This window comes from Bubalus kerabau, chromosome 4, assembly GCF_029407905.1.
Source record: "Bubalus kerabau isolate K-KA32 ecotype Philippines breed swamp buffalo chromosome 4, PCC_UOA_SB_1v2, whole genome shotgun sequence".
Lineage (NCBI taxonomy): Eukaryota > Metazoa > Chordata > Mammalia > Artiodactyla > Bovidae > Bubalus > Bubalus kerabau.
The window spans coordinates 7,369,828-7,391,134 of NC_073627.1; the positions used below are offsets into that span (position 1 = coordinate 7,369,828).

General features: G+C 51.7%; 1 protein-coding gene, 1 long non-coding RNA gene and 1 other non-coding gene across 3 annotated transcripts; all 3 read right to left on the reverse strand.

Annotated features, from left to right (window-relative positions):
* Window positions 1-965: 965 nt before the first annotated feature.
* On the reverse strand, window positions 966-11,487 carry LOC129650771 (CMRF35-like molecule 7). Its single transcript, XM_055579576.1, has 4 exons — window positions 11,448-11,487; window positions 3,421-3,750; window positions 1,777-1,864; window positions 966-1,131 (listed from the first exon to the last, which is right to left on the reverse strand). The coding sequence occupies exons 1-4, from the start codon at window positions 11,485-11,487 to the stop codon at window positions 966-968; spliced, it is 624 nt and encodes a 207-aa protein (XP_055435551.1).
* TRNAE-UUC (transfer RNA glutamic acid (anticodon UUC)) lies at window positions 10,938-11,010 on the reverse strand. The gene has a single exon. It is a non-coding gene; the product is annotated as a tRNA-Glu (tRNA).
* A 3,362-nt stretch (window positions 11,488-14,849) lies between the features above and the next one.
* LOC129651106 (uncharacterized) lies at window positions 14,850-19,088 on the reverse strand. Its single transcript, XR_008714010.1, has 2 exons — window positions 19,016-19,088; window positions 14,850-15,647 (listed from the first exon to the last, which is right to left on the reverse strand). It is a non-coding gene; the product is annotated as an uncharacterized LOC129651106 (long non-coding RNA).
* Window positions 19,089-21,307: the final 2,219 nt, after the last annotated feature.

Here is a 21,307-nt window from a genome sequence, read left to right on the forward strand (position 1 = left end):
GGGGGAAGTGAAGGCCGGGCTCCTGAGTCTCAGCCGCCCAGCAGCCCAGCCCCTGAGAGGTGGGGGGCAGGGGGCTTGGGGAGCCAGAGCTGAGTGGGGAGGGGGAGGATGAAGGGGGAAGACAAAGACCAGCCCCAGGGCCCCTCCTCAGCCCCCTGGACACAGAGCGGTGTCCTCACTGGGCAGAGGGGACATCAACCTGTCACGGTCCAGAACCAGGACTCTCCCCAGAATCACCCTCCTTAGGGTGTGTGTGTGTATAGGGTGTGTGTGTGTGTAGGGTGGGTGTGTGTGTGTAGGGTGGGTGTGTGTGTGTGTAGGGTGGGTGTGTGTGTAGGGTGGGTGTGTGTGTGTGTAGGGTGGGTGTGTGTGTGTGCATGCGAGTGCATCAAGTCAAGTGATGGTCACGAGCCATCAAAACCCAGCTTGAGATTCATGTTGCTGTTTGACAGAAAACAACAAAATTCTGTAAAGCAATTATCCTTGAATTAAAAAATAAATTAAAAAAAAAAAAAACCCAGCTTAACTAGCTTAAGGAAAAAAGACTACAAAATCCCATATGTCAGAAGCCCAGTCAGGGAGCGCGCTGAGCTGGTCTCAGGAAGGAGGGCCCCCTCCCCTCTCCTGTATCCCTGTGGCTTCCCCCTGGACTTTGGTCCCCGGCCCTGCGCCCCAGTTCTTCCAGCAGTGGGGGCACAATGGTCTGAACTTGGGCTCTAGCCCAGCAGCTCCCAACTGTGAACCCTGAACCCCAAGTGTGGGTCCAGGCAGGGCACTTGCAGCCCAGAGAAGCAGGAACAAGATGCTGGCCCTCCAGGTGGGGACCGCACATCAGGAGCAGTGGCCCTGAGCCGAGCGGGGCAGGGCGGGGTGGGCGCATCCTGTGACTCCGGGGTGTTTCGTCCACAGCTGAGTTTTCTCTGGAAATGGGGTGCGGTGTTGGAAGGCTCCACTCATCTGTCCGTCTAAACGGGGGTGTCCTTGGTCAGAAGCCCAGAGGACAAGTTCGCGTAGATGGGCTGTCCCCGCTGCTCCGCAGGGTCCCTCTGACGTTCCTCCAACCAGAGCACAGCACCAATCAAGCCGAGCAAGAAGGGCACCTTCAGGAACACCAGGAGCACGTAGTGGGTCCTGGGAAGGGGCGCAGAGCAGTCAGAGCCCCGGGCCCCTCCATGCCCACCCCCCCAGAACTCAGACACCGGGGAGCCTTGCGGGGAGCAAAGCCTGTGACCCTGCACTCGGCAGCCTCGTCTGAAGACTCACAGGGACCTGCTTAATGGCTCAGTCCTGAGGGCTCCTTGGAATAGCTCAGCTTTGCAGCTTTGCTCTGTTCTGTGCCCACTTTCCTCTCCAATTTCACCTTTGCCTGAAGCACATCTCAGCACAGGAGATGCACCTGCCGGTCCCCCACGGCAGGCTGGCTCTGTGTTCTCACCGCTCCCATGACTGCCAGCTCCATGTTGCTAAACCTGGAGGTTTGTATCTCGTTTCCCTCCACATTCAAAAGTCATCTGTGCTGTTTTGTTGAATGGGCAGAGGACCCGCGACCTCCCCTCCAGCAGGGATGCTAATAGAGGAGGAGTCTGCAGAGCAGACGTCTGGCCAGGGCTCGAATGGGAAGATAGAGGATGAGGAGGGGCCTGGGCAGAGGGGCACGGTGGGTGGGCTTGGGGCCTTGGCTCTGACCGAGGTGGGCTCCAGGATAAGGTGACTGACTGCATAATGGTTGACGGCCCCACAGGAGAAGCCACAGGAGAAAGGACCACAGCTACTCACCTGCTGTGGGGGCGGGAGGACGCGGCTAGACGGCTGGTGGTCGTCTTCCTGGAGACCTGACTTCCTACTACGGCCAGAGCAGCTTCCCCTACACACAGGCAAAGTCACCCCAGGTCATCAGCACAGACCTGGGGTGCATTCTCCCCTCACCATACCCCACTGCACTCAGCCCTCACAGGAGACCCCTTTCCCCTGGTCCAGGGGGCTTCCTCTCTCGGGCTGCAGTCCCTCTGGTTTCTCCCCTTTCTACCAAGTCATCTGAACCACAATACACAGTCATGTCCCCCCTCGTTTCCAGGTGTGGCCAAAAGGAATAGAATTAAATATGTCAATCCCAGTCTCCCAGTTCGTCCCATCCTCCACGTGTAGTGGGAAGCTGCTGTGTAGCCCCAGGAGCTCAGCTGGGTGCTCTGTGATGACCTAGCAGGTGGGAAGAGGCGGTGATGGGTGCTCTGTGATGACCTAGCGGGTAGGAAGAGGCGGTGATGGGAAGGAGGTTCAGAAGGGACGGGAAATTGTATGCATATGGTTGATTTACTTCACTGTACAGAAGAAACCAATGCAACATTGTAAAGCAAGTATCCTCCAATTAGAAATTTAAAAGAAGAAAAAGGATGTATATGTTAATATATGACTAACTGAATCCCTTTGCTGTACAGTGGAAATTAACACAGCATTGTAAGTCAGCTATGGAGTTGGATCCCTGGGTTGGGAAGATCCCCTGGCGGAGGGCACTGCCGCCCACTCCCGTATTCTTGCCTGGAGAATCCCAAGGGCAGAGGAGCCTGGTGGGCTACAGTCTGTGGGGTTGCAGAATTGGGCATGACTGAACAACTAACGCTTCCACAAATCAACTGTACTTCAAAAAACATAAATTTTTAAGATGAAAAAAAATTACATTCTGATTTAAAAAGAATTCAAAAGAAAATGAAATAAAAGTAAGCACTGCGTTTTATTCTGGGGAGAGAGAAGAATCACACCACAAGTGGAACTTTTTGGTTGAAGGTGGTGGGAATCCCTGGTCCTTTCTGCTCAATAATGCCCAAGCAAACGGGGCTCAAGAACAGACAGTTCTGGAAACAGGGCATCTAGTTCCTGGCATGGAAACGAGCGAGGGGGATTCTGGAAGACTGGTGGATAAGAGGACCCCTTCTGGTGAAATAGTGAACAGTGACAGTGATGAAGGAGATATATATCTCATTATGAGATACTATGGAGACGATTTATTGTGAGCAGCCTGGTCTCCGAGAGCAGAAGCCCAGAGCACTCTGGGTGGCCAGGTTCCTGGGGCTCAGCACTGGGACGCACTGGGTTACCCCAGATGTCCCTCTGTGCCCCTCTGAGTAATGACGGGTCCCAGGTGTGATGACCAAAGGTTGGCCGCTTCCTAGAGGGATGCTCTGGGACATCACTGCAGAGGCCTCGGAGAGACCTCGGGGATGTGGTGGGCAGCCGGGCTGGGAAGTGGTGCTCTGCCTTGGTCTCTTCCCCTTCCTCCCCATCCGTCTGTCCCTTGGTCTCACTCACACTCGCTCTCAGACACTCCATCCTTTCTCTCCTGCCCTCGGGGAGGGGTGGGGAGGGGACTTCATTCTTCCAATCCTGAGCACCAGGGCCCCGGAGCGTAGACAAGGAGGCTCTTACTTGGACCAACAGTCACTTTAATTTGTGTCCCCAGGTTGGCTCCAGGGTTCTCAATCCCGCACCAGTAAGTGTCTGTGTCGTCCGGCCTGAGCTCCTGCATGGTCACTGTGAACGAGTGGTTTCTCTGATGGTCCTTGATGGACACGCGGGCTCCTTTCTCTTCTCGCTCTGATCCCTGGGTTTGCACGAGGATCCGGCATGAGGCCCACCGTGCTCCCCGGCACCACCACTTCTGGTGGGTCTCCCATCCAGGGTCATAGTGACACTGCACGCTCACCGACTCCCTCTCCCAGCCCCAGACGGACTCTGGGCCTCGGATGGACAAACAGCCTGGAAAACAGAACCCAGAATCCAGCTCCTGCCAGAGCTGGGCCAGACTGATGTCCGAGCTTGCACCAGGGTGCCCGGCCTTCCCAGAACCCCCCAGCTGATGCCTCAAGTCCACCTTCTCCTCCCCACCAGCTGCCTTGGTCTCTTTGGTCCCCATGTCCCTACACCTGCTCCCTGCATCTGCTTTTCTGGCACTTTCTTTCCGTGTACTCTCAACACTGTTCTCAACCGGCTCCTCCTCTTCTCCAACCACCAGGTCCCCAAGGCCTCTGCGGGTTCTCTTCTCTCCCTTCCTCTTTAAATCTTGGTGTCAACCGTGCTGCTGTGTTGGTAAATACCTAACAACCCGTCTCTGGGGGTAAAAATAATCTCATTTGGAGTGCTTTCCAATTTCCGGAGTGTAAATATTCCCACGGCTGACGTCAGGCTATCCACGTGACGTCACTGGGCACCGAGGCGGGAAGAGGCGTCCCCAGTCTGAGCCAGCTCTCCCAAGGAGGAGCCAGGGTCCCCCCTCCAGCCTTTATCTTGTCTCACTGTATTACGCCCCCAAAGAGTGACTCTCCATTCCTTTGGTTTCAGTTCTTGCCTATATGCTGATGATTCCCAAATCCACATTTGTAGCCCCGACTCTCGCCTTGGCCCCAGCCTGCCTGTGCACATGCTGAGTCACTTCAGTCGTGTCCGACTCTTTGTGACCCCATGGACTGTAGCCTGCCAAGCTCCTCTGTCCGTGGGATGCTCCAGACAATAATACTGGAGTGGGTTGCCATGCCCTCCTCCAGGGGATTGTCCCGACCCAGGGATGCAAGCTACATCTCTTACGTCTCCTGCATTGCAGGCCGATTCTTTACCACTAGCGCCACCTGGGAAGCCCTGGCCCCAGCCTACTGCTTGCAAATCCACACTGGATGTCTCTTTCCCAGACTCAATAGTTACAGAGCTATGACGCTTTTGAGGGGAGCTGTGTCGCACAGCTTTGGGGATCCCAGTTCCCCAACCACGGCCTGAACCTGGGCCGCAGTAGTGAAAGCAGAGTCCCAATGCCTGGACCACAAGGGACGTCCCGACAGTCACAGAACTGAATGCATCGCTTCTTCCATCCAGACTCACTCTCCTTCAGCACTTCCTCTCTCTTGTGGAGGGTTGGCGTGGATGAACCAGCAAGGGTCTGCTGGGAGTGGAACTGGGTGTTCTGTTTTCTGTGAACTGAATGCTTAAACTCACTGTGTTCAGATACACAGATACTCTGTCCTTGGCCAGGACCATTTGTGCATTGACCACGGGGCGATACACCAAGAGAAGCTCACAGGAAGCCTCTCTTGACCACCCCATGGCCCCAGAGCCCCAGGGCCAGGGCGAGAGCTGGGGTCTGTGCAGGAAGGAAGCAGTCAGGTCCGTTGCACCAGGTGTCACCTCTCACACCTCAGACCTTCTCCCTGAAACTATTTTAGTTACTTGGGGTTTGCACATATGGAAGCAGAATAACTCCCTCCCAAGACGCTCAAGTCCTGGGCTTCCCCTATGGTTCTTTGGCAAAGAATCCGCCTGCAGTGCAGGCGATATCAGAGACGCGAGTTTGATTCCTGGGCCAGGAAGACCCCCTGGAGTAGGAAATGGTAACCTACTTCAATAATCTTGCCTAGAAAATCCCATGGACAGAGGAGCCTGTTGGGCTACAGTCCATGGGGTCACGAAGAGTCAGATACAACTGAGCGACTAAGCACACATCCTAATTCCCAGAAATTCACAGATGCAACTGAAACAAGGCTCTCAAGACGGCAAGCTTATCCTGGGTTATCTAGCTGGGTCCATTGTAATCACAAGGGTCCTTAAAAGTGAAAGCAGAAGGGACTTCCCAGGCGGTCAAGTGGTCAGGACTCCACGCTTCCACTGCACCCCTGGGTTCAATCCCTGGTCAGGGAATGCAGATTCCCACCAGCCACGTGATCAAAAAGGAAAAAAAAAGTGAAAGAGCTGAAGGAGAGTTAGTATCAGCATCAGAGATCTGAAAACAGAGAAAGGGCTCTCGAGCCAAGGACTGTGGGTGGCTTCTAGAAACTGGGAAAGCTGAGCAGACAGGCTCTTCTGTAGGGCACCCAGAAGGAGTGAACCCTTGCTGACCTCCTGAGTGTAAGCCAGTAGGACCGTTTTGGACTTCTGACCTTCAGAACTGTAAGAAAATAAGTCTGTGTCATTGCAAGCCCCGAGGCTTGTGGTAATTTGTTACAGCAGCCACAGTGAGTGGAGCGGAACCCTGTGGTGCCTGCCCCCCCTTGTCCTCTGCCTGCCATTCATCTGTGGAAAAAATTTAGCCCATGAATAAGTTTCATTAGAGAAGTGAGAACATGCAGAAGCCAAGAGAAACAGTCAGGAGAGACCAGATGTTAGCGAAGCCGTCCTTAAGCATAGTCAGAGACCTTTAGTTCCTTCCCAAGGGCTACAGATAGCATTCTGAGCCGCGCTCTGTGAGCAGTCTTACAGAGATGAGCCCCTCGCCAGGTGGAGAAGTTAATTACAGATGACCGGATTATAGCCATGACATAAGCGGCCACAATTCCAAGAACTGGCCTCAGGGAAATGAGAACAAACCGACCCTGGAACCGAAGACTAACTGTACTTAAAATAATACGATGACACTGGTCAGACCACTGATGACCGACTTCAAGTTGACTGTCAGGGCTGACTGTGCTGTTTCTGCATGGAGCCCCCTCCCGCAGTCTATAAAAGCTCTGGCCTCTTGACTGTCAGTGGGAGGGGGATCAGCCTTTCGACAGGCGTCCATGCCCAGCACCCACCCCGCCCTGTTGCTGGCATCCAAACTAAAGCAAACTTCCCACCAACCTGGTGTCTTTAATGGCTTTTGAGCAGCGAGCAGCCTGTCCCTGCTTTCGGTTATGATAAGAAAGTAGTGTAGATTTCAATCAGCAGAACTAATGCTACTCCCTCCTCAAACCAGCACCACCACGGGCACCTCTAACTGGAGACCCTGGCACCTTCACTGCCCTGTCCCCTCCCTCCCCGTCCACAACAACGGGTAACCAATTAGTCAGCTCTCCCTCAAAAACGGGGGCTTCCCTGGTGGCTCAGTGGGAAAGAATCCACCTGCCAATGCAGGAGACTCAGGTTTGATCCCTGGGCCAGGAAGACCTCTGGAGAAGAAACTGGCAACCCACTCCAGTAGTCTTACCTGGGAAATCCCATGGACAGAGGAGCCTGGCGGGCTACAATCCATAGGGTCACAAAGAGTCAGACAGGATTGAGCGACTTAGCACAGGACACCTCAAAAATGCTTGTCCAAATGACTGTCTTGTTTCCTCTGCCGTCAAGGTCCACGGGGACAGCTTGACATGCTAGAAAGATACTGAGCTTTGGACCCAGAAAGACCTGTCAGCCACAGGCTAGTTGGGAAACTTTAGGTTGCTTCATCTCTGAGCCTTGCTTCTGTATGTGTAAACTGACTAGCTGCTTTCCACCTTGCAGGTTCTTCTTGGGGATGTGTGCAACCCTCAACACTCAGGAGTTGCCCCATCAGCGGGAGCCCGGCCGCAGCCCTGCTCTGCTGCCTGGGTCACAGCAGCGGCACCCCTCGGGGTTCCCCAGCCCCCACTGCACCTCTCCTCCTGTCTCCTCTGCACATCGCCACAAGGGTTTTGTACCAAAATTGTCCCCAGATTCCTCCTCAATGACACTTGCCATGAGCACTTAAAATCTTTCGGGACTCTCCTGCAGCCACTTCCCGCTGCCTTGGAATGATTTTAAATGCCTGAGTTCTCTACACTTAAAATGGATAAGCAAAGACCTACTGTCCAGCACAAGGAACTCTGCTCCATGTTACCAGGCAGCCTGGATGGGAGGAGAGCTTGGGAGAGAATGAATACATTGTGTGTGTGTTTTTTTCTCTCTTCCCAGCCCCAGCCCCTGTGACTTACACAGTGTCTGGATCCTGGTTGGTACTGTTGAAGTTTGTGATTAATTTTGAAAAGAAGCTGGTCATTATGATCTCAGACAGACTCATCCAAGTCTAGGATCAACTACAGTTTCCACACCAATGAGAAATGAAGTGTAAGGTGCTGGTTGGATTGCTATCCAAACAGTGAACACTGGAAACAAATCCAAAGCCACCAGTGGGAGGCGGGGCTAATAGATTGTGATCTATCCAACACATGGTTCAAAGAAAAAGACAGGGACTTGGCTGGTGGTCCAGTGGCTGATTCCCCACTTGCAAAGTGGGTGGCCCAGGTTCAATCCCCAGTCGGGGAACTAGATCCCACATGCTGCAGCTAATACCCAGTGCAACCAAATAGCTACATACACGTTAAAAGAAAAGACAGATCATAATGACGAGAAAGACGTCCCAGACATATTGCTATTGTGTTCAAACAAGTTGCCTGACAGAGTGTGAGTGATTCCACTTTCTCAGTATTTTGATAGCCCATGCATAGGGGGAAAAATTGATCTTTAATAAGTGATTAGTGTTGAGTTTGAGGTTTTTGAGCAGAAATTTCACTTTCTAAGTCACACATTTCTATTTTGTCAAAATCTTTGAAAACATAATTAACTGATAATAATAATGAACATAATTAACAGCTTTTTTTCATTAAAAAGGAGTCAATTAAGAGAATTGCTAAAAAAAAAAAAGACAGGAATTGATGTAAATTAAAATCTAATGTAAGAGTCAGCAGAAAGGGTCATTTTTTTTTTTCCCCTTAAAAACAAATAACACAGCTATAGTAGGAAGCAAAAGCACAATGAATACGGATTCTATCTGCTGGTGATCATAAACAGCAGAAAACAGGTGTGGATACTTGGAAACAGAAACGTCACCCTCCCCAGGGTAGGGAATTTAACAGAATGGTCCAGCACTCATAATGTGATGGGGCTTGTTTTTTAAAAATACATGGGAGGTTTTTATAAACAGAGATTATGATGGATGATAAACTGTTCATTGGACCTACGTGTGTTTGCAAGAGTGTTTTGTTGTTGTTGTTGTTTAGTTTTTGTCTTTTGGCCTTGCCGCTGCAGCTTGCAGGATCTTAGTTCCTGACCAGGGATTGAACCTCCGGGCCCCAGCAGTGAAAGCAAGAAGTCCTAACTACCAAACCTCCAGGGAATTCCCCCAAGAACTGGTCTGAAGGAAGAGAGAAAAATGACAAGACAGTACTGCTGACCTGGGAGCAGAACTCTGAGAAACGTAGCCGATGGGTTTTAAAAGCCTAAGCCGGTTTGGGGCTTCCCTGGTGGTTCAGACAGTAAATAATCTGCCTGCAATGCGGGAGACCCAGGTTTGACCCGTGCATCCATCGAGAAGATCCCCAGGAGAAGGGAATGGCTACCCAACCCGGTATTCTTGCCTGGAGAACTTCATGGACAGAGGAGCCTGGCTGTTTGAATTTGAATTTCAATTTTTTTTTTTTTTTTTGCTTTTGTGAATTTGAGATATAAACTTTCTTTTTCATGTCAAGCTTTCAGGAAAGTTTGCCCTCTGTGCAAAATTCTTGGGTGGACAGTCCTGTCTCAAAATCAAGATCATGGTTAATCTCCACATCTAGGCTGATAGCAAGTGACAAATGACGCATAAAAATGAGTCAAATTCACCCAAGGCGGGCTCAGAGCAGAGGCCCTGTTCCAGAGGGAACGTGTGTTGTGCAGTGGGGTTTGATCCTGTCTTAGTTTGCACTTACGGGGCTGGGGGTCTGGGCTGGTGTTCCCCAGACGTCATGCCAGCCCAAGCTAAGAGAAATAGTTTCTGGGGTGCAAATCTGGGCCCCTGGCTATTCTTGCAACACTTCGCTCTTTGGAGAACAGAAATCTCTTCTTCCATTCTCTGAGTTGTTGGGGGTCAGGATACCAAGCAGATGAATGTCCAACCAGAAGCTGGGTCGCTGTGACTTCACCATGCCCACCTTCTCTCCTGCCTTTCACAGAGGAAACCCAGGGTGGCTGATGGTGTCTAGACGTGAAAACTTGACTGGCTTGCTTTTTTTTTTCCATCCTTGACTAACTTCATGCCCAAGTTCGTTCAGAATTGGAAGAGGAGGGACCCATCCCCTCTCGCAAGGCCAACCCTCCCCTCAAGCCACCAATCGGCCTGTGTGAGCATGTGTGTGGCTGTGCGAGTGTGTGTTATTCTGTGTCCCTGTGAGCGAATATATGTGTGTGTCTCTGTGTCCATACGAGTGTGTGTGTATTATGAGCGTGTGAGAATATAGACGTGAACTGTCATGTGATTCCATAGGTATGTATGTGTGTATGGGTGAGTGTGTTGTGTACATGCGTGTAGGAGCATGTGATCCTAACACAGTCTACCCATGCCCTTCTCCTTGGCCTCCCGGTGAGCTGGACGTTGAGGTTAAGAGAGAGAGGAGATGGAGGGCTGGGCTTGGGACTCAGATGGAAAGCTGGACCCCAGGGGGAGATGCAGACATTCTGAGCGGCCATCCTTTGGGAGTCTGGGCCATCTGGGGTTGCTGTTAGTGACATGGCCGTCACAGACAAGCCAGTCCCACAAGCCGTCCACAGGTATCATCAGAAGGCTTCTTCAGCATCAATACCATCAACAATGGCAGTGAGAATTCAGGGACGCCCACAGCCCTACCATCTGAATGGTAGAGTCCTACATCATTAGAGCTAGAAAGGGCTCAAGGACTCCCATCCCACTGGAAATCCAACAAGGAACCAGAACTCAGCTCTCCAGACTCCTTGGCCATGCTCTTTCCTGCGGCCCCTCCACGGAGTGGTCTGTGAGTGTCACATGGTCAGTCCCCAGGCCTGGAGGGAGAGGACTTGTGACCCACACCTACTGCCTACATTGTGCAAGCTTCCACACTATTTCCTAGATGCTAGGGCAATGGTTTTCCATAGAAGAGAAGCCCCTCCCGTCACCCAGCAGTTTCCTCTTTGAAAGCCTCCATTCCTGGGCAGGATATCCCGGGCCTTTCAGAGTCCTATCTGTGGCTCTCCTAACCTCAGTTCTAACCAGTCACCCCAAGCCTTTCTGAGAATTCAGAGCTCCCTCTGCACGAACCCAGCGTCCTTTCTCAAGCCTCCAACCCTTGGCATGCAGTTCCCTCTCCAAGGAACACTGGTCCCTCTTCTCCACTTGAAGAGCTGATCCTCACATTCTCCCAAGCTCATCAGATGGACAGTTGCCACGAGACTGTTCTGCTCGGCTCGTGGGAACTTAGTTCCCCGACCAGGGATTGAACCCAGGCCCTCAGCAGTGAAAGTGCAGAGTCCTAACCACTGGACCACCAGGGAACTCCCAGCTCCTCTTTTTAATGGTCAGTCCTATTTCTCTTTTCCCTTCCTCAGGGCCAGATGCCTGCCTGGTACAAAGAGGAACCTAGTGAACTTTCGCTGGATGAAGTAACAAAGTCACCTCTCATTTCCCCAAGATATTCTTCCTCGTACCTGGGACAAGGGCTTCTCAGGTGGCACAGTGGTAAAGAACCCACCTGCCAAGGCAGGAGATGCAAGAGATGTGGATTATAATCCTGGGTCAGGAAGATCCTCTGGAGGAGGGCATGGCAACCCACTCCAGTATTCTTGCCTGGAGAACCCCGTGGACAGAGGAGCCTGGTGGGATAGTCCATGGGGCAGCAAAGAGTTGGACACGACTTAGTGACTTAGCATGCACACATATCTGGCACAGACCCTCCACCCCCTCACCCCCTGCAGGGCCCCAGCCCACTCACCTGGGAGGCTGAGAAGAAGCAGAGCTGGGGGCAGCCACATGGTCCTGCCTCCGGGTTCCTCTCCCTGCTGACTTACAAACTGGGAAGCACGCCCAGGTGCCAGCTGACTCTCAAAGCTCTGGGCACAGGCAGGCTGGTGCCCTCTGCCTGTCCAGACCGCCTTTGAGTTTCTTACTCATTCGCTTCCTTTTATAGAGTGAGTGTTTCCTGCTTTTAATTATTCAGCATAAGCAGTGCTGTTTCTTGGTGGGGCTGGGTCACAGGGCATGAGAGTGTGCACTAGGTAAGAAAGAGGAAGCTAGGGAGCTGTGCAAGGGAGAAAGGGGGCCTGTGTCTGCAGAAGGGTCAGAGGAGCGGGTGTCTGACCTACCAGGCCTTGGGTCTGGTGTCAACTCCAGAAGTGATTCTCCATGACAGCAACGGGTCCCAGCAGCAGGAAACTGTCCAACTCACATGTCAGGTGTCCGTGCTCGGTACACCTGCTGGTGCCTCCGTCCAGGTGTTACAGCCACGTGCATAAATGTGCCGGCTACGAAATGAAACGAACCAGGGCTCTAACCCCATGAGCACCCCATATAAGCCATAGAACTATGGACAACTTACTTAATCTTTCTGAGCCTCAGTGTTTATATCTGTAAAATGGACTAATAAGAGTTGTTATGCGAATTTAATGAGGAAACGTATGAGAGGTTCCAAAAACAGAGTTCTGGGGTATGGTTAGCACGGTGTGTCCTTATTCGTACCCTGGGCAAGACTTCAGACACTAGATGAAGAGTAGGATTAAAATAAGCACAGGATGGGGCTTCCCTGGCAGTCCAGGGGTTAAGACTCTGTGCTCCCACTGCAGGGGGCTTGGGTTCCATCCCTGGTCCGGGAACTAAGATCCTGCATGCCACAGGGTGTAGCCAAAAAAGAAAAAAGCCCAGGACAAGAGGCTGAGAAGAAGCCAGTGGACTGGGTTTCCTCACTAATAATAGGACAAATTCTAATCTTAACCAGATATCATTTAATTCAGATCACAATATATAAAACCCAGGAGTAAAACTCTTCAAGAGCAGTTCTGAGAAGGCAAGGGAGGGTATTTCTTTGCAGGTGTCCAGAGCCAAATTGGACGGGGAGCTGTCCCTGGAAGTCCTGTGCTTTGGTGGCTCAGCACACATTCAGAAGGGCTGGGAGGAGTAAGAGGACCTTAGTCACGTACCAGGGCGCAATGGGCCCAGGAAAGTGATGGGAAGTAGGAAAAGGTTTGGGATGTGAGTCTCCCCCAGGTTTTCTCAGAATCAGTCAGTTCACTGCCCCACCATCTTCACTTCTCTGGGAACGTGGAGCAAGTCTGCTGCTGCTGCTATAAAAAATTTAGGGAGTTCCCTCAGATATGCAGATGACACCACCCTTATGGCAGAAAGAGAAGAACTAAAGAGCCTCTTGATGAAAGTGAAAGAGGAGAGTGAAAAAGTTGGCTTCAAACTCAACATTCAGAAAACTAAGATCATGGCATGTGGTCCCATCACTTCATGGCAAATAGATGGGGAAACAACGGAAACAGTGAGAGACTTTATTTTGGGGGGCTCCAAAATCACTGCAGATAGTGACTGCAGCCATGAAATTAAAAGACACTTGCCACTTGGAAGAAAAGTTATGACCAACCTAGACAGCATATTAAAAAGCATTATTTTGCCAACAAAGGTCCGTCTAGTCAAATCTTTGGTTTTTCCAGTAGTCATGTATGGATGTCAGAGTTGGACTATAAAGAAAGCTGAGCCCCGAAGAATTGATGCTTTTGAACTGTGGTGTTGGAGAAGACTCTTGAGAGTCCCTTGGACTGCAAGGAGATCCAACCAGTCCATCCTAAAGGAAATCAGTCCTGAATACTCATTGGAAGGACTGATGCTGAAGCTGAAACTCCAATACTTTGGCCACTGATGCAAAGAACTGACTCATTGGAAAAGACCCTGATACTGGGAAAGATTGAAGGTGGAAGGAGAAAGGGATGACAGAGGATGAGATGGTTGGATGGCATCACCAACTCAATGGACATGAGTTTGAGCAAGCTCCGGGAGTTGGTGATGGACAGGGAGGTCTGGTGTGCTGCAGTTCATGGGGTCTCAAAGAGTCGGACATGACTGAGGGACTGAGCTGAACTGAACTGAATGTAATAAAGGAGAGAAACCACATTACCCTGAATACTCATTGGAAGGACTGATGCTGAAGCTGAAGCTTCAATACTCTGGCCACCTGATTCAAAGAGCCGACTCATTGGAAAAGACCATGATGCTGGGAAAAGTTGAGGGCAGAAGAAGGGGGTGACAGAGGATGAAATGGTTGGATGGCATCACCAATTGAATGGACATAAACTTGGGTGAACTCCGGGAGGTGATGAGGGACAAGGAGGCCTGGTGTGCTGCAGTCCATGGAGTTGTAAAGAGTTGGACACGACTGGATGACTGAACAACAACATGCAAAGCATTATATACAAATCCAGTACTTTTCCTGAGAAGCTAGGAATGGAAAGATATCTATAAGGAAACATTCTGCAAACATTAAAACCAGTGGTAGGGACTTCCCTGGGGATCGAGTAGGTAGGACTCCATACTTTCAATGCCAAAGTGAAAATCGCTCAGTCATGTCCGACTCTTTGCGACCCCATGGACTATATAGTCTGTGGAATTCTTTTCCTCCTCCAGGGGATCTTCCCAACCCAGGGATCAAACCCAGGTCTCCCACATTGCAGGCAGATTCTTTACCAGCTGAGCCATGAGGGAAGTCCCGCAAGCCTCAGGGCACGGCCAAAGGAAAAAAAGGCAAATCATGAAAAGGCTTCCCTTTAAAAGGAGGAGGAAGACCAGGATGTTCATAAGGATGACTTCGACTCAAGGCTTTGATTGGCTCATGGAATAAATAGAACGAGAAACAAAAGAAAAGAGAACTGGAAACGAAGAAACCAAATTCCAAATTATTATAGGTGATTTGATTGTCTACACATAAAGCTAGAAGGAGTCGGGTTTTAGCAGGGTTGCTATATGTTGGAGTTTCTCTTTTTATTTCTAGTTTCTTGAGTGTTTTTCATGATGAAAAGGTGTTAAATTTTATCAAATTTTTTTTTCTGCTTCAGTTGAAATAATCTTGTGGGTTTTTTTTCTCGACATAGTTTATTCTTCCTTTTAAATTTGATTAATTGTAAAATTTATATGGAAGAGGGAAGGGCCAATATTTGCAAAGACTCCTAATGTCAGACAACAATGTGCAGTAATGTCCTATCAGATAGCAAGACTTTTAATAAAACTGTAACAACGCTGTACCAGTTTTCAGAGTCAATTAGACAAATAAAACAGGATAAACACTCTAGGAAAAAAGTCCAAGAATACACAGAAATCAAACATAGGGACAAAGCTCTGTGACATTGGTCTTGGCAATGATTTTTTTAATGTAACACCCAAAGCATAATCAATAAAAGCAAAAATTAATAAGTGGGACTGCATCAAATTTTAAAGCTTATGCACAGTAAAAGAAGCAATCAACAAAAATGAAAAGGAAACTTACAGAATGGGAGAAAAAATTTGCAAACCATACTTCTGGATAAGGGGTTAATATCTCAAATATATAAAGAAATCATACAGCTCAACACACACACACAAAATCCAGTTTAAAAATTGTGGTGAGGAATTCCATCTCTGCAGCCCAGTGACGAGCACTCCACTCTTTCACTGCCTAGGGCATGGGTTCAGTTCCTGCTTGGGGAACTAAGATCCCACAAGCCAAGAGGGGTGGCCAAAAAGAAAAACGGCAGAGAAACTGAGTAGACAGTTTTCCAAAGTGTCTATTTCATGGCCAACAGGTCCATGGAAAGATAGTCAACATCACTAACCGCCAAGGAAATGCCAATCGCTTCATGTCTGTAGAATGGCAATCACCAAGAAGACGACAGTTAACAAGTGCTGGCAAGAATGTGGAGAAAAGGGAATCTCTGTGCATCGTTACCACTATGGAAAATAGCATGGAGGTGCCTCAAAACCTGAAGAGAAGAACTACCATATCACCTGGCCATCCCACTTCAAGATGTGTATCAGAAGGAAGTGAAAACAGGGTCTCGAAGAATCCCACACACTGTTCACTGCAATCACAGCAGATGAAGAGACGAAGAAGGCATGGTGTGCACGCACGGAGAAATGGAGGCTGTGCATCAGTTATATCTAAAAATACCTGGAAAAAATGAAAATAAAGTAATCTTGGGGACTGTTAAAAATATATGAATGCTCTGAGGGGAGGATAAATTAGGAGTCTGAGCTTAACATATACATACTACTATATATATTGAATAAAATAGCTAATCGACAAGGACCTACTGTATAGCACCCGGACCTCTCGTCAATACTCTGGAACAACCTCTGTGGGAGAAGAATCTAAAAAATGGATATATGTGTATGTATGTATTGCACTGATTGCTGAGGAAGGCTTTCTTATCTCTCCTTGCTATTCTTTGGAACTCTGCATTGGAAGGACTGATGCTGAGGCTGAAACTCCAGTACTTTGGCCACCTCATGCGAAGAGTTGACTCATTGGAAAAGACTCTGATGCTGGGAGGAGTTGGGGGCAGGAGGAGAAGGGGACGGCAGAGGATGAGATGGCTGGATGGCATCACCGACTCGATGGGCATGAGTTTGGGTGAACTCCGGGAGTCGGTGATGGACAGGGAAGCCTGACGTGCTGCAATTCATGGGATCGCAAAGAGTTGGACACGACTGAGCGACTGAACTGAGAACTGAACTGATATGTATGTATAGCAGAATCATTTTACTGTACACCTAAAGCTAACACAACATTGTAAATCAACTCTATTCCATTATAAAACAAACATTAAATTAAACTGACAAAGAAGATGCTGGGTTGACAAACCTGTATGTGTATATACATACACACTCTGGAAAATCATGTGCATATATATGGTAAAACCATGAAGAAAGGAGATGATGAATGTAAAATCCAAAGTTAAAGGAGGAACTTAGGGCTTCAAAATTTTTAACGACGTCTATTACTTAAGCTGCAAGGTATACACTCAAGTATTACAGGGTATTCCTGGTTTAAAGAGTAGGCATTTATTAGGTATATTCTTTTGTTTGTATGATACATTGCAAGAAAAAGTTTCCCAAAAGTTCACCTAGTGTTCTGAGAGAGACACTGGCACTGAATTTATTGGTCAGGAGTCATTTCCGTCCACCAGAGGGGGCTGTGACCCTGAGCAGGCATAGCAACAGAAGTCACTGGTTCTCAGCTTCTCAAGGGCCTGTGGACCCAGAGGGCAGCACCGCGCATGCCCAGGAGCAGGGGCACCTTCAGGAAGACCAGCAGCAGGAAGTGGGCGCTGCCCAGCAGGAAGTGGACGCTGCCCAGCGGGGGCCTGTGTGGAACACGGGGACAGTGAACCGCATCCTTAGAGAGACGCCCTGGTCTCTCCACCCCCGCCCCCCAGAGCTGAGGCCACGGCAGTCCACACGAAGATCACCCCCGGACAGAGCAGCCCTGCTCTAAGGCCTTCTGCTCCCCTTCTCTCTGCTTAACAATCCCCTTGAGAATTAGGCCTGTGAGCGTGAGGGTGAGAATCACGTGAGGGGGACCAGGGATCCTGGCGGGATCTGGGCAGGAGGAGGGTTCCTTCCAAGGCCCCCCACATGTGGGGCTACCCTATCCGGGGTACAGTAATCAGTCGTGTCTCCTCTCCTATAAACAGCATTTTCCATGAAGGAAGGAACTGTTCTATTCACAGGGAGAAACTCATACCAGCTGGATGCCTCTGAAGACCAGCCCTTAAACATCTGCCGTATACTCTAACATGAAATAAAATTAAATTAAAAAAAGTCATACGGTGAACGTTAGAAAAAACAAGTGACGGTAGTAGTTGATGGATGAACGAATGACTCCCTGAGCTCTCTCCGCCCCCGGAGGCTGGGGTTCTTCAACAGGATGACACGTCTGACCAGGCTCCTGGGGGGCAGGGGCCACAGTGCAGGGGCCAGTGATGCCCAGAGCTTCTGCCACCTGCTCTGCCCTGGACCGGGTCCTGAGGCCTCCTTTTATGGGACATTTGCACTCACTTTTCTCTCTACCTGGAGTCTTATTTGTGCAGAAACCTGAATGCCAGGCTCCCAAGATCCTGCAGGTCTCCCCTCAAAGGAATCAGCCAGGTGTCCCTGATTATCATGTATTAAATAGCAAATCTAATCACCTTCCCACACACTCACCAAAACCCCAGTGACTGGTATTTCTCCGTAGTACCCATCCCAAACCACCATATTTACATAGGAACTCTGTGTGGACTGGTCAGGGCGTGACTTCCCCCATACAGCACAACTCTCAGAGTAGGGTCCTGTCTTGGTGGTCTTACCTGCATCCACAGCAGAGCCCCAGGCACACAGTAGGACCTTCACAGTCCGGTGTGGGAATAAACGAGGGGCCCGGAGATGGAAGACCCAAATCCCCGAACGTCCCCTCACCCAGAGGAGAAACCACACAGGTGCCAATGTCCTGGGACGTGGGCCCCTTACCGAGGAGGTTTGCCAGGATCGGGGGTCTCCTGACCAGATGCAGTGCTCCAGGTGGGCACTGGCAGGCTCGTGGGAGAGCCTGGGGAGCCTGTGGACCTCTCGGGGCCGGTGGCTATAGCAGGGGTGCGGGCAAAGCAGAAGGCAGGCCCCGTTTCCTTCCCCGGGTCCCACACTCTGTCCCTGTGTGGCTGTGACTCACAGAGTCAAGGTCACTCAGGCCATCTGGTCAGATGTGCGTGTCCACTGCTCCCCATGGCCTCACCCAGGCCTGACCAGCACCCTGGGCTCCCCTCCCCCAACCCCTCCAGATGCACCCTGGGCAGGTGAGCATGGTCAATGCCAAGTAGAAAGCAAGAGGGACAGAGAGGGTCAGCCTGGCAGGGCAGGGCGAGCCCCAAGAGGGACAGAGTAGGGGTTCCTTTTTGCTCTTTCCTTGGGGTTACAAGAGAAACCCCAGAGCCCCAGGAGGTCCTTCCAGAACACTGGAGGGTCACTGGTGGCCTCTGGTCCAGCACAAGGGCAGGGTATGTATTGGAAGCAGGATCGTGGTGGAGAAGCCCGGTGCAGATGCGGGCTCTGGAGCAGGTCCCACCCCTGGGCTCAGGGGCAAGCCCGTCTCAGGTCCTCAGGGCCCCGGGCTCAAGGCCAGCCTGTATGCAGTGGGGCCTTGTGAGAGCGCGCCCCCCATAGGCAGAACCCTGCACAGGCCAGAAAGAGACACAGGCCCCTTGAGAGTGGACATGCCCTTGTGAGGAGAGCAGGCAGCCTGGACCCCAGAGCAGGATGCCCACCAGCCCGTGAAGCAGGAAGATGCCCACCTTGACGGTGTCCATGTGTAGCTCTAGGGTGGCCCCACTCACAGACAGAGATGTGCATGTGTGCAAACAAACGTGGGCCCAAGACACCACCCATAGCCAGGCCCACCGCCCACCCCTTCCCGGTCATCCTGGCCCAGCCTTTCTGTCCTATTTCCTTCCTGAGGGTCCGGGTGACCAGCCTGGCTCTGGAGTGAGGGTGGAAGATGCTCACCTGGGATCACAGACACCTCCACATTGAAGATGGGGTCAAATGTAGATAACACATCGATTCCACACCGGTACAGTCCCCCATCCTCTTCTCTGAGGTTCTCCAAGGTCACTGTGAAGGTGAGGCTTGCAGGTCTCTGATGGACACGCGGCCCCTCCTCACTTCTCTCGCTGACTCTCTGGTCTCCACAGTCTTCCACAAACATAGGGATGTGCACCAGAATTTGTTGTCGTCTATGAATTCCTCCTGGTACCTACACTCCACGCTCAGGGATTCTCCCACGATGCCTGTCACTCTGCTGGGGCCACTCAGGGACAAACAACCTGGAAAACACAACCAGCTCCTCGTCCAGGGGCGCAGGGCTGGGAACACCAAGGATGCGGGTCCCGCAAGGGGCCCGTGGGGTTGGAAGAGGTGGAGGCAGGAGGCAAACGTTTCCTCAGACCCAGGGAAGGCTGAGGAGGGACACGTACCCTCCTCAAAGAGGAGAGGGTGTCTACGGAGAAGGGAAGGGCCCAGGCTGGAAAGAACTGTGTGTGTGTTCCTGGGAGGAGCCAAGGTCCTCTCTGATTGTGACTGTTGGGGTGTGACCATCACAGGCTCTCCCTCCCAACAGCACAGTGGACCAGCTTCACCTGCTTTGCTCCCTGAACCGTCCTGCTCTCTGCTGAGACAGGCGGCGGCCCCTTCTGGAACTTTCTCCCTTCCCCCCGCTGCTGGTCCCACGCTCACCCAGCTCCAGCCCTGCCCCTCCCCGCCCCCCAACCTCCCCCAGGAAGAGCTGAGCCAATCACCTGGGAGGTGGAGCAGCAGCGGAGCTGAAGGCAGCCACCCAGCCCTGCCGCTCGGGGTCATTTCCCCAACAGGGATGCCACCTACAGCCAGGCCTCGGGCAGGGACAGGGTGGAGCCTCTTCAGAGGAATCACTTCCAGTCCTCACTTCTGCTTCTCTGGGCCTCTCTGCTTCCTGGTCCCGTCCCGGGTCAGCTCAGGTGGTTCAGGGGGCAGGGGGCAGGAAGCTTAGGGGGAGGGGCACACGGCTGGTCCAGGTGCTTGGACCCACTGCCCTCAGCTTCTCTCAATCCAACGACTGGATGCGTCCAGGGTCCCCCGATCTAGGAGGCTGCCCCCTCCCAACCCTGCACAGCAGGTCCTCTCTCGGTCTCACACACGCTCCGGCAGCAGCACCAAGCTGTGCTCCTCTTCTGTGGGGCCTTAGCTTCCGTGTCACATCATTTCCCTGCTGTCAGGATGGACACTCGGATGAGGATGCCATGCTCATCCATCCTCTCTGGCCTTCATGGGGATGACCCAGGGTCTGTGTCACCATGACCAGGGACCGCAGGCAACCTGTGGGACCCCTAAGTCCACTTCCTGCCCTGCAAATCCGCCCCATGACCCCAGACAACTTCCTATGTTCCACCTTGGCTCTGGTTCTCCCCGGGGTACACACACTCGGACTGTGGCTTCCCCCGTCTTGGGCCCCTCGCTGCCTACATTCGACTCAGAATAGCGGTTCCCAACCTTTTCACGCTCTGCCTCTGGACAGAGTCTACTCCCCTTTGAGAACCAGAGAGAGACTGAGAACCTACAGGAGGTCAGAGGAGAAGATGCTGGGTGGAGGGATGAGGACTTGGGGGCCTGGGGCTGAGAGGAACCTCCTCCCCAACCAATGGCACAGAGGCGTGATTGTACAACAGGGGCCCCAGGGCACTGGCTGCTGGGGCCTCTCCTGGATCCCCACTGATGAGCAGGGGCCTCTTCACAGTGCAGAGATGAGGGAGGGGACGGCCCACAGAGAGGAGACAGACGGCCTTCACTGATGGTGGCTTGTCCAAGTGCCATGCTGGACCTTTAAGCCCTATTTTCCTGGGTATTGGGCTGGGGGGTGGGGGCCCTGCTGTCCTACCCTCAGGTAGGTTATTCCAGTTTCTCAAGCTGGTCTGCACACCCCAGGGTCTCCCACTGCTCCCCTGCAGATCCTGACTCTCCTCAGTTCTGGTCACAGGCAGTACACCTGAGTCCCAGTGCACAGCAGGGTTGGATGCCTGCCCGTCCCAGGACGAAGCCCCGTGTTCTGACTGGCTCCCTCCACATAGCTCTTGGCAGCATCCAAAGGCCCAGCATTCGGCCTCAACACCCTGTTGCAGATCCACCCCGGGCTGCTGCCCTACTCACTTCCGGCCTGGTCCAGACCCTTGAATCCCTGCTCCCCTGCCTGACTCACCAATATCCTTGACTGGACACTCTCATCCACTCTCCCAGCTTATGTTGGCTCCCCATCTATGGTCTCTT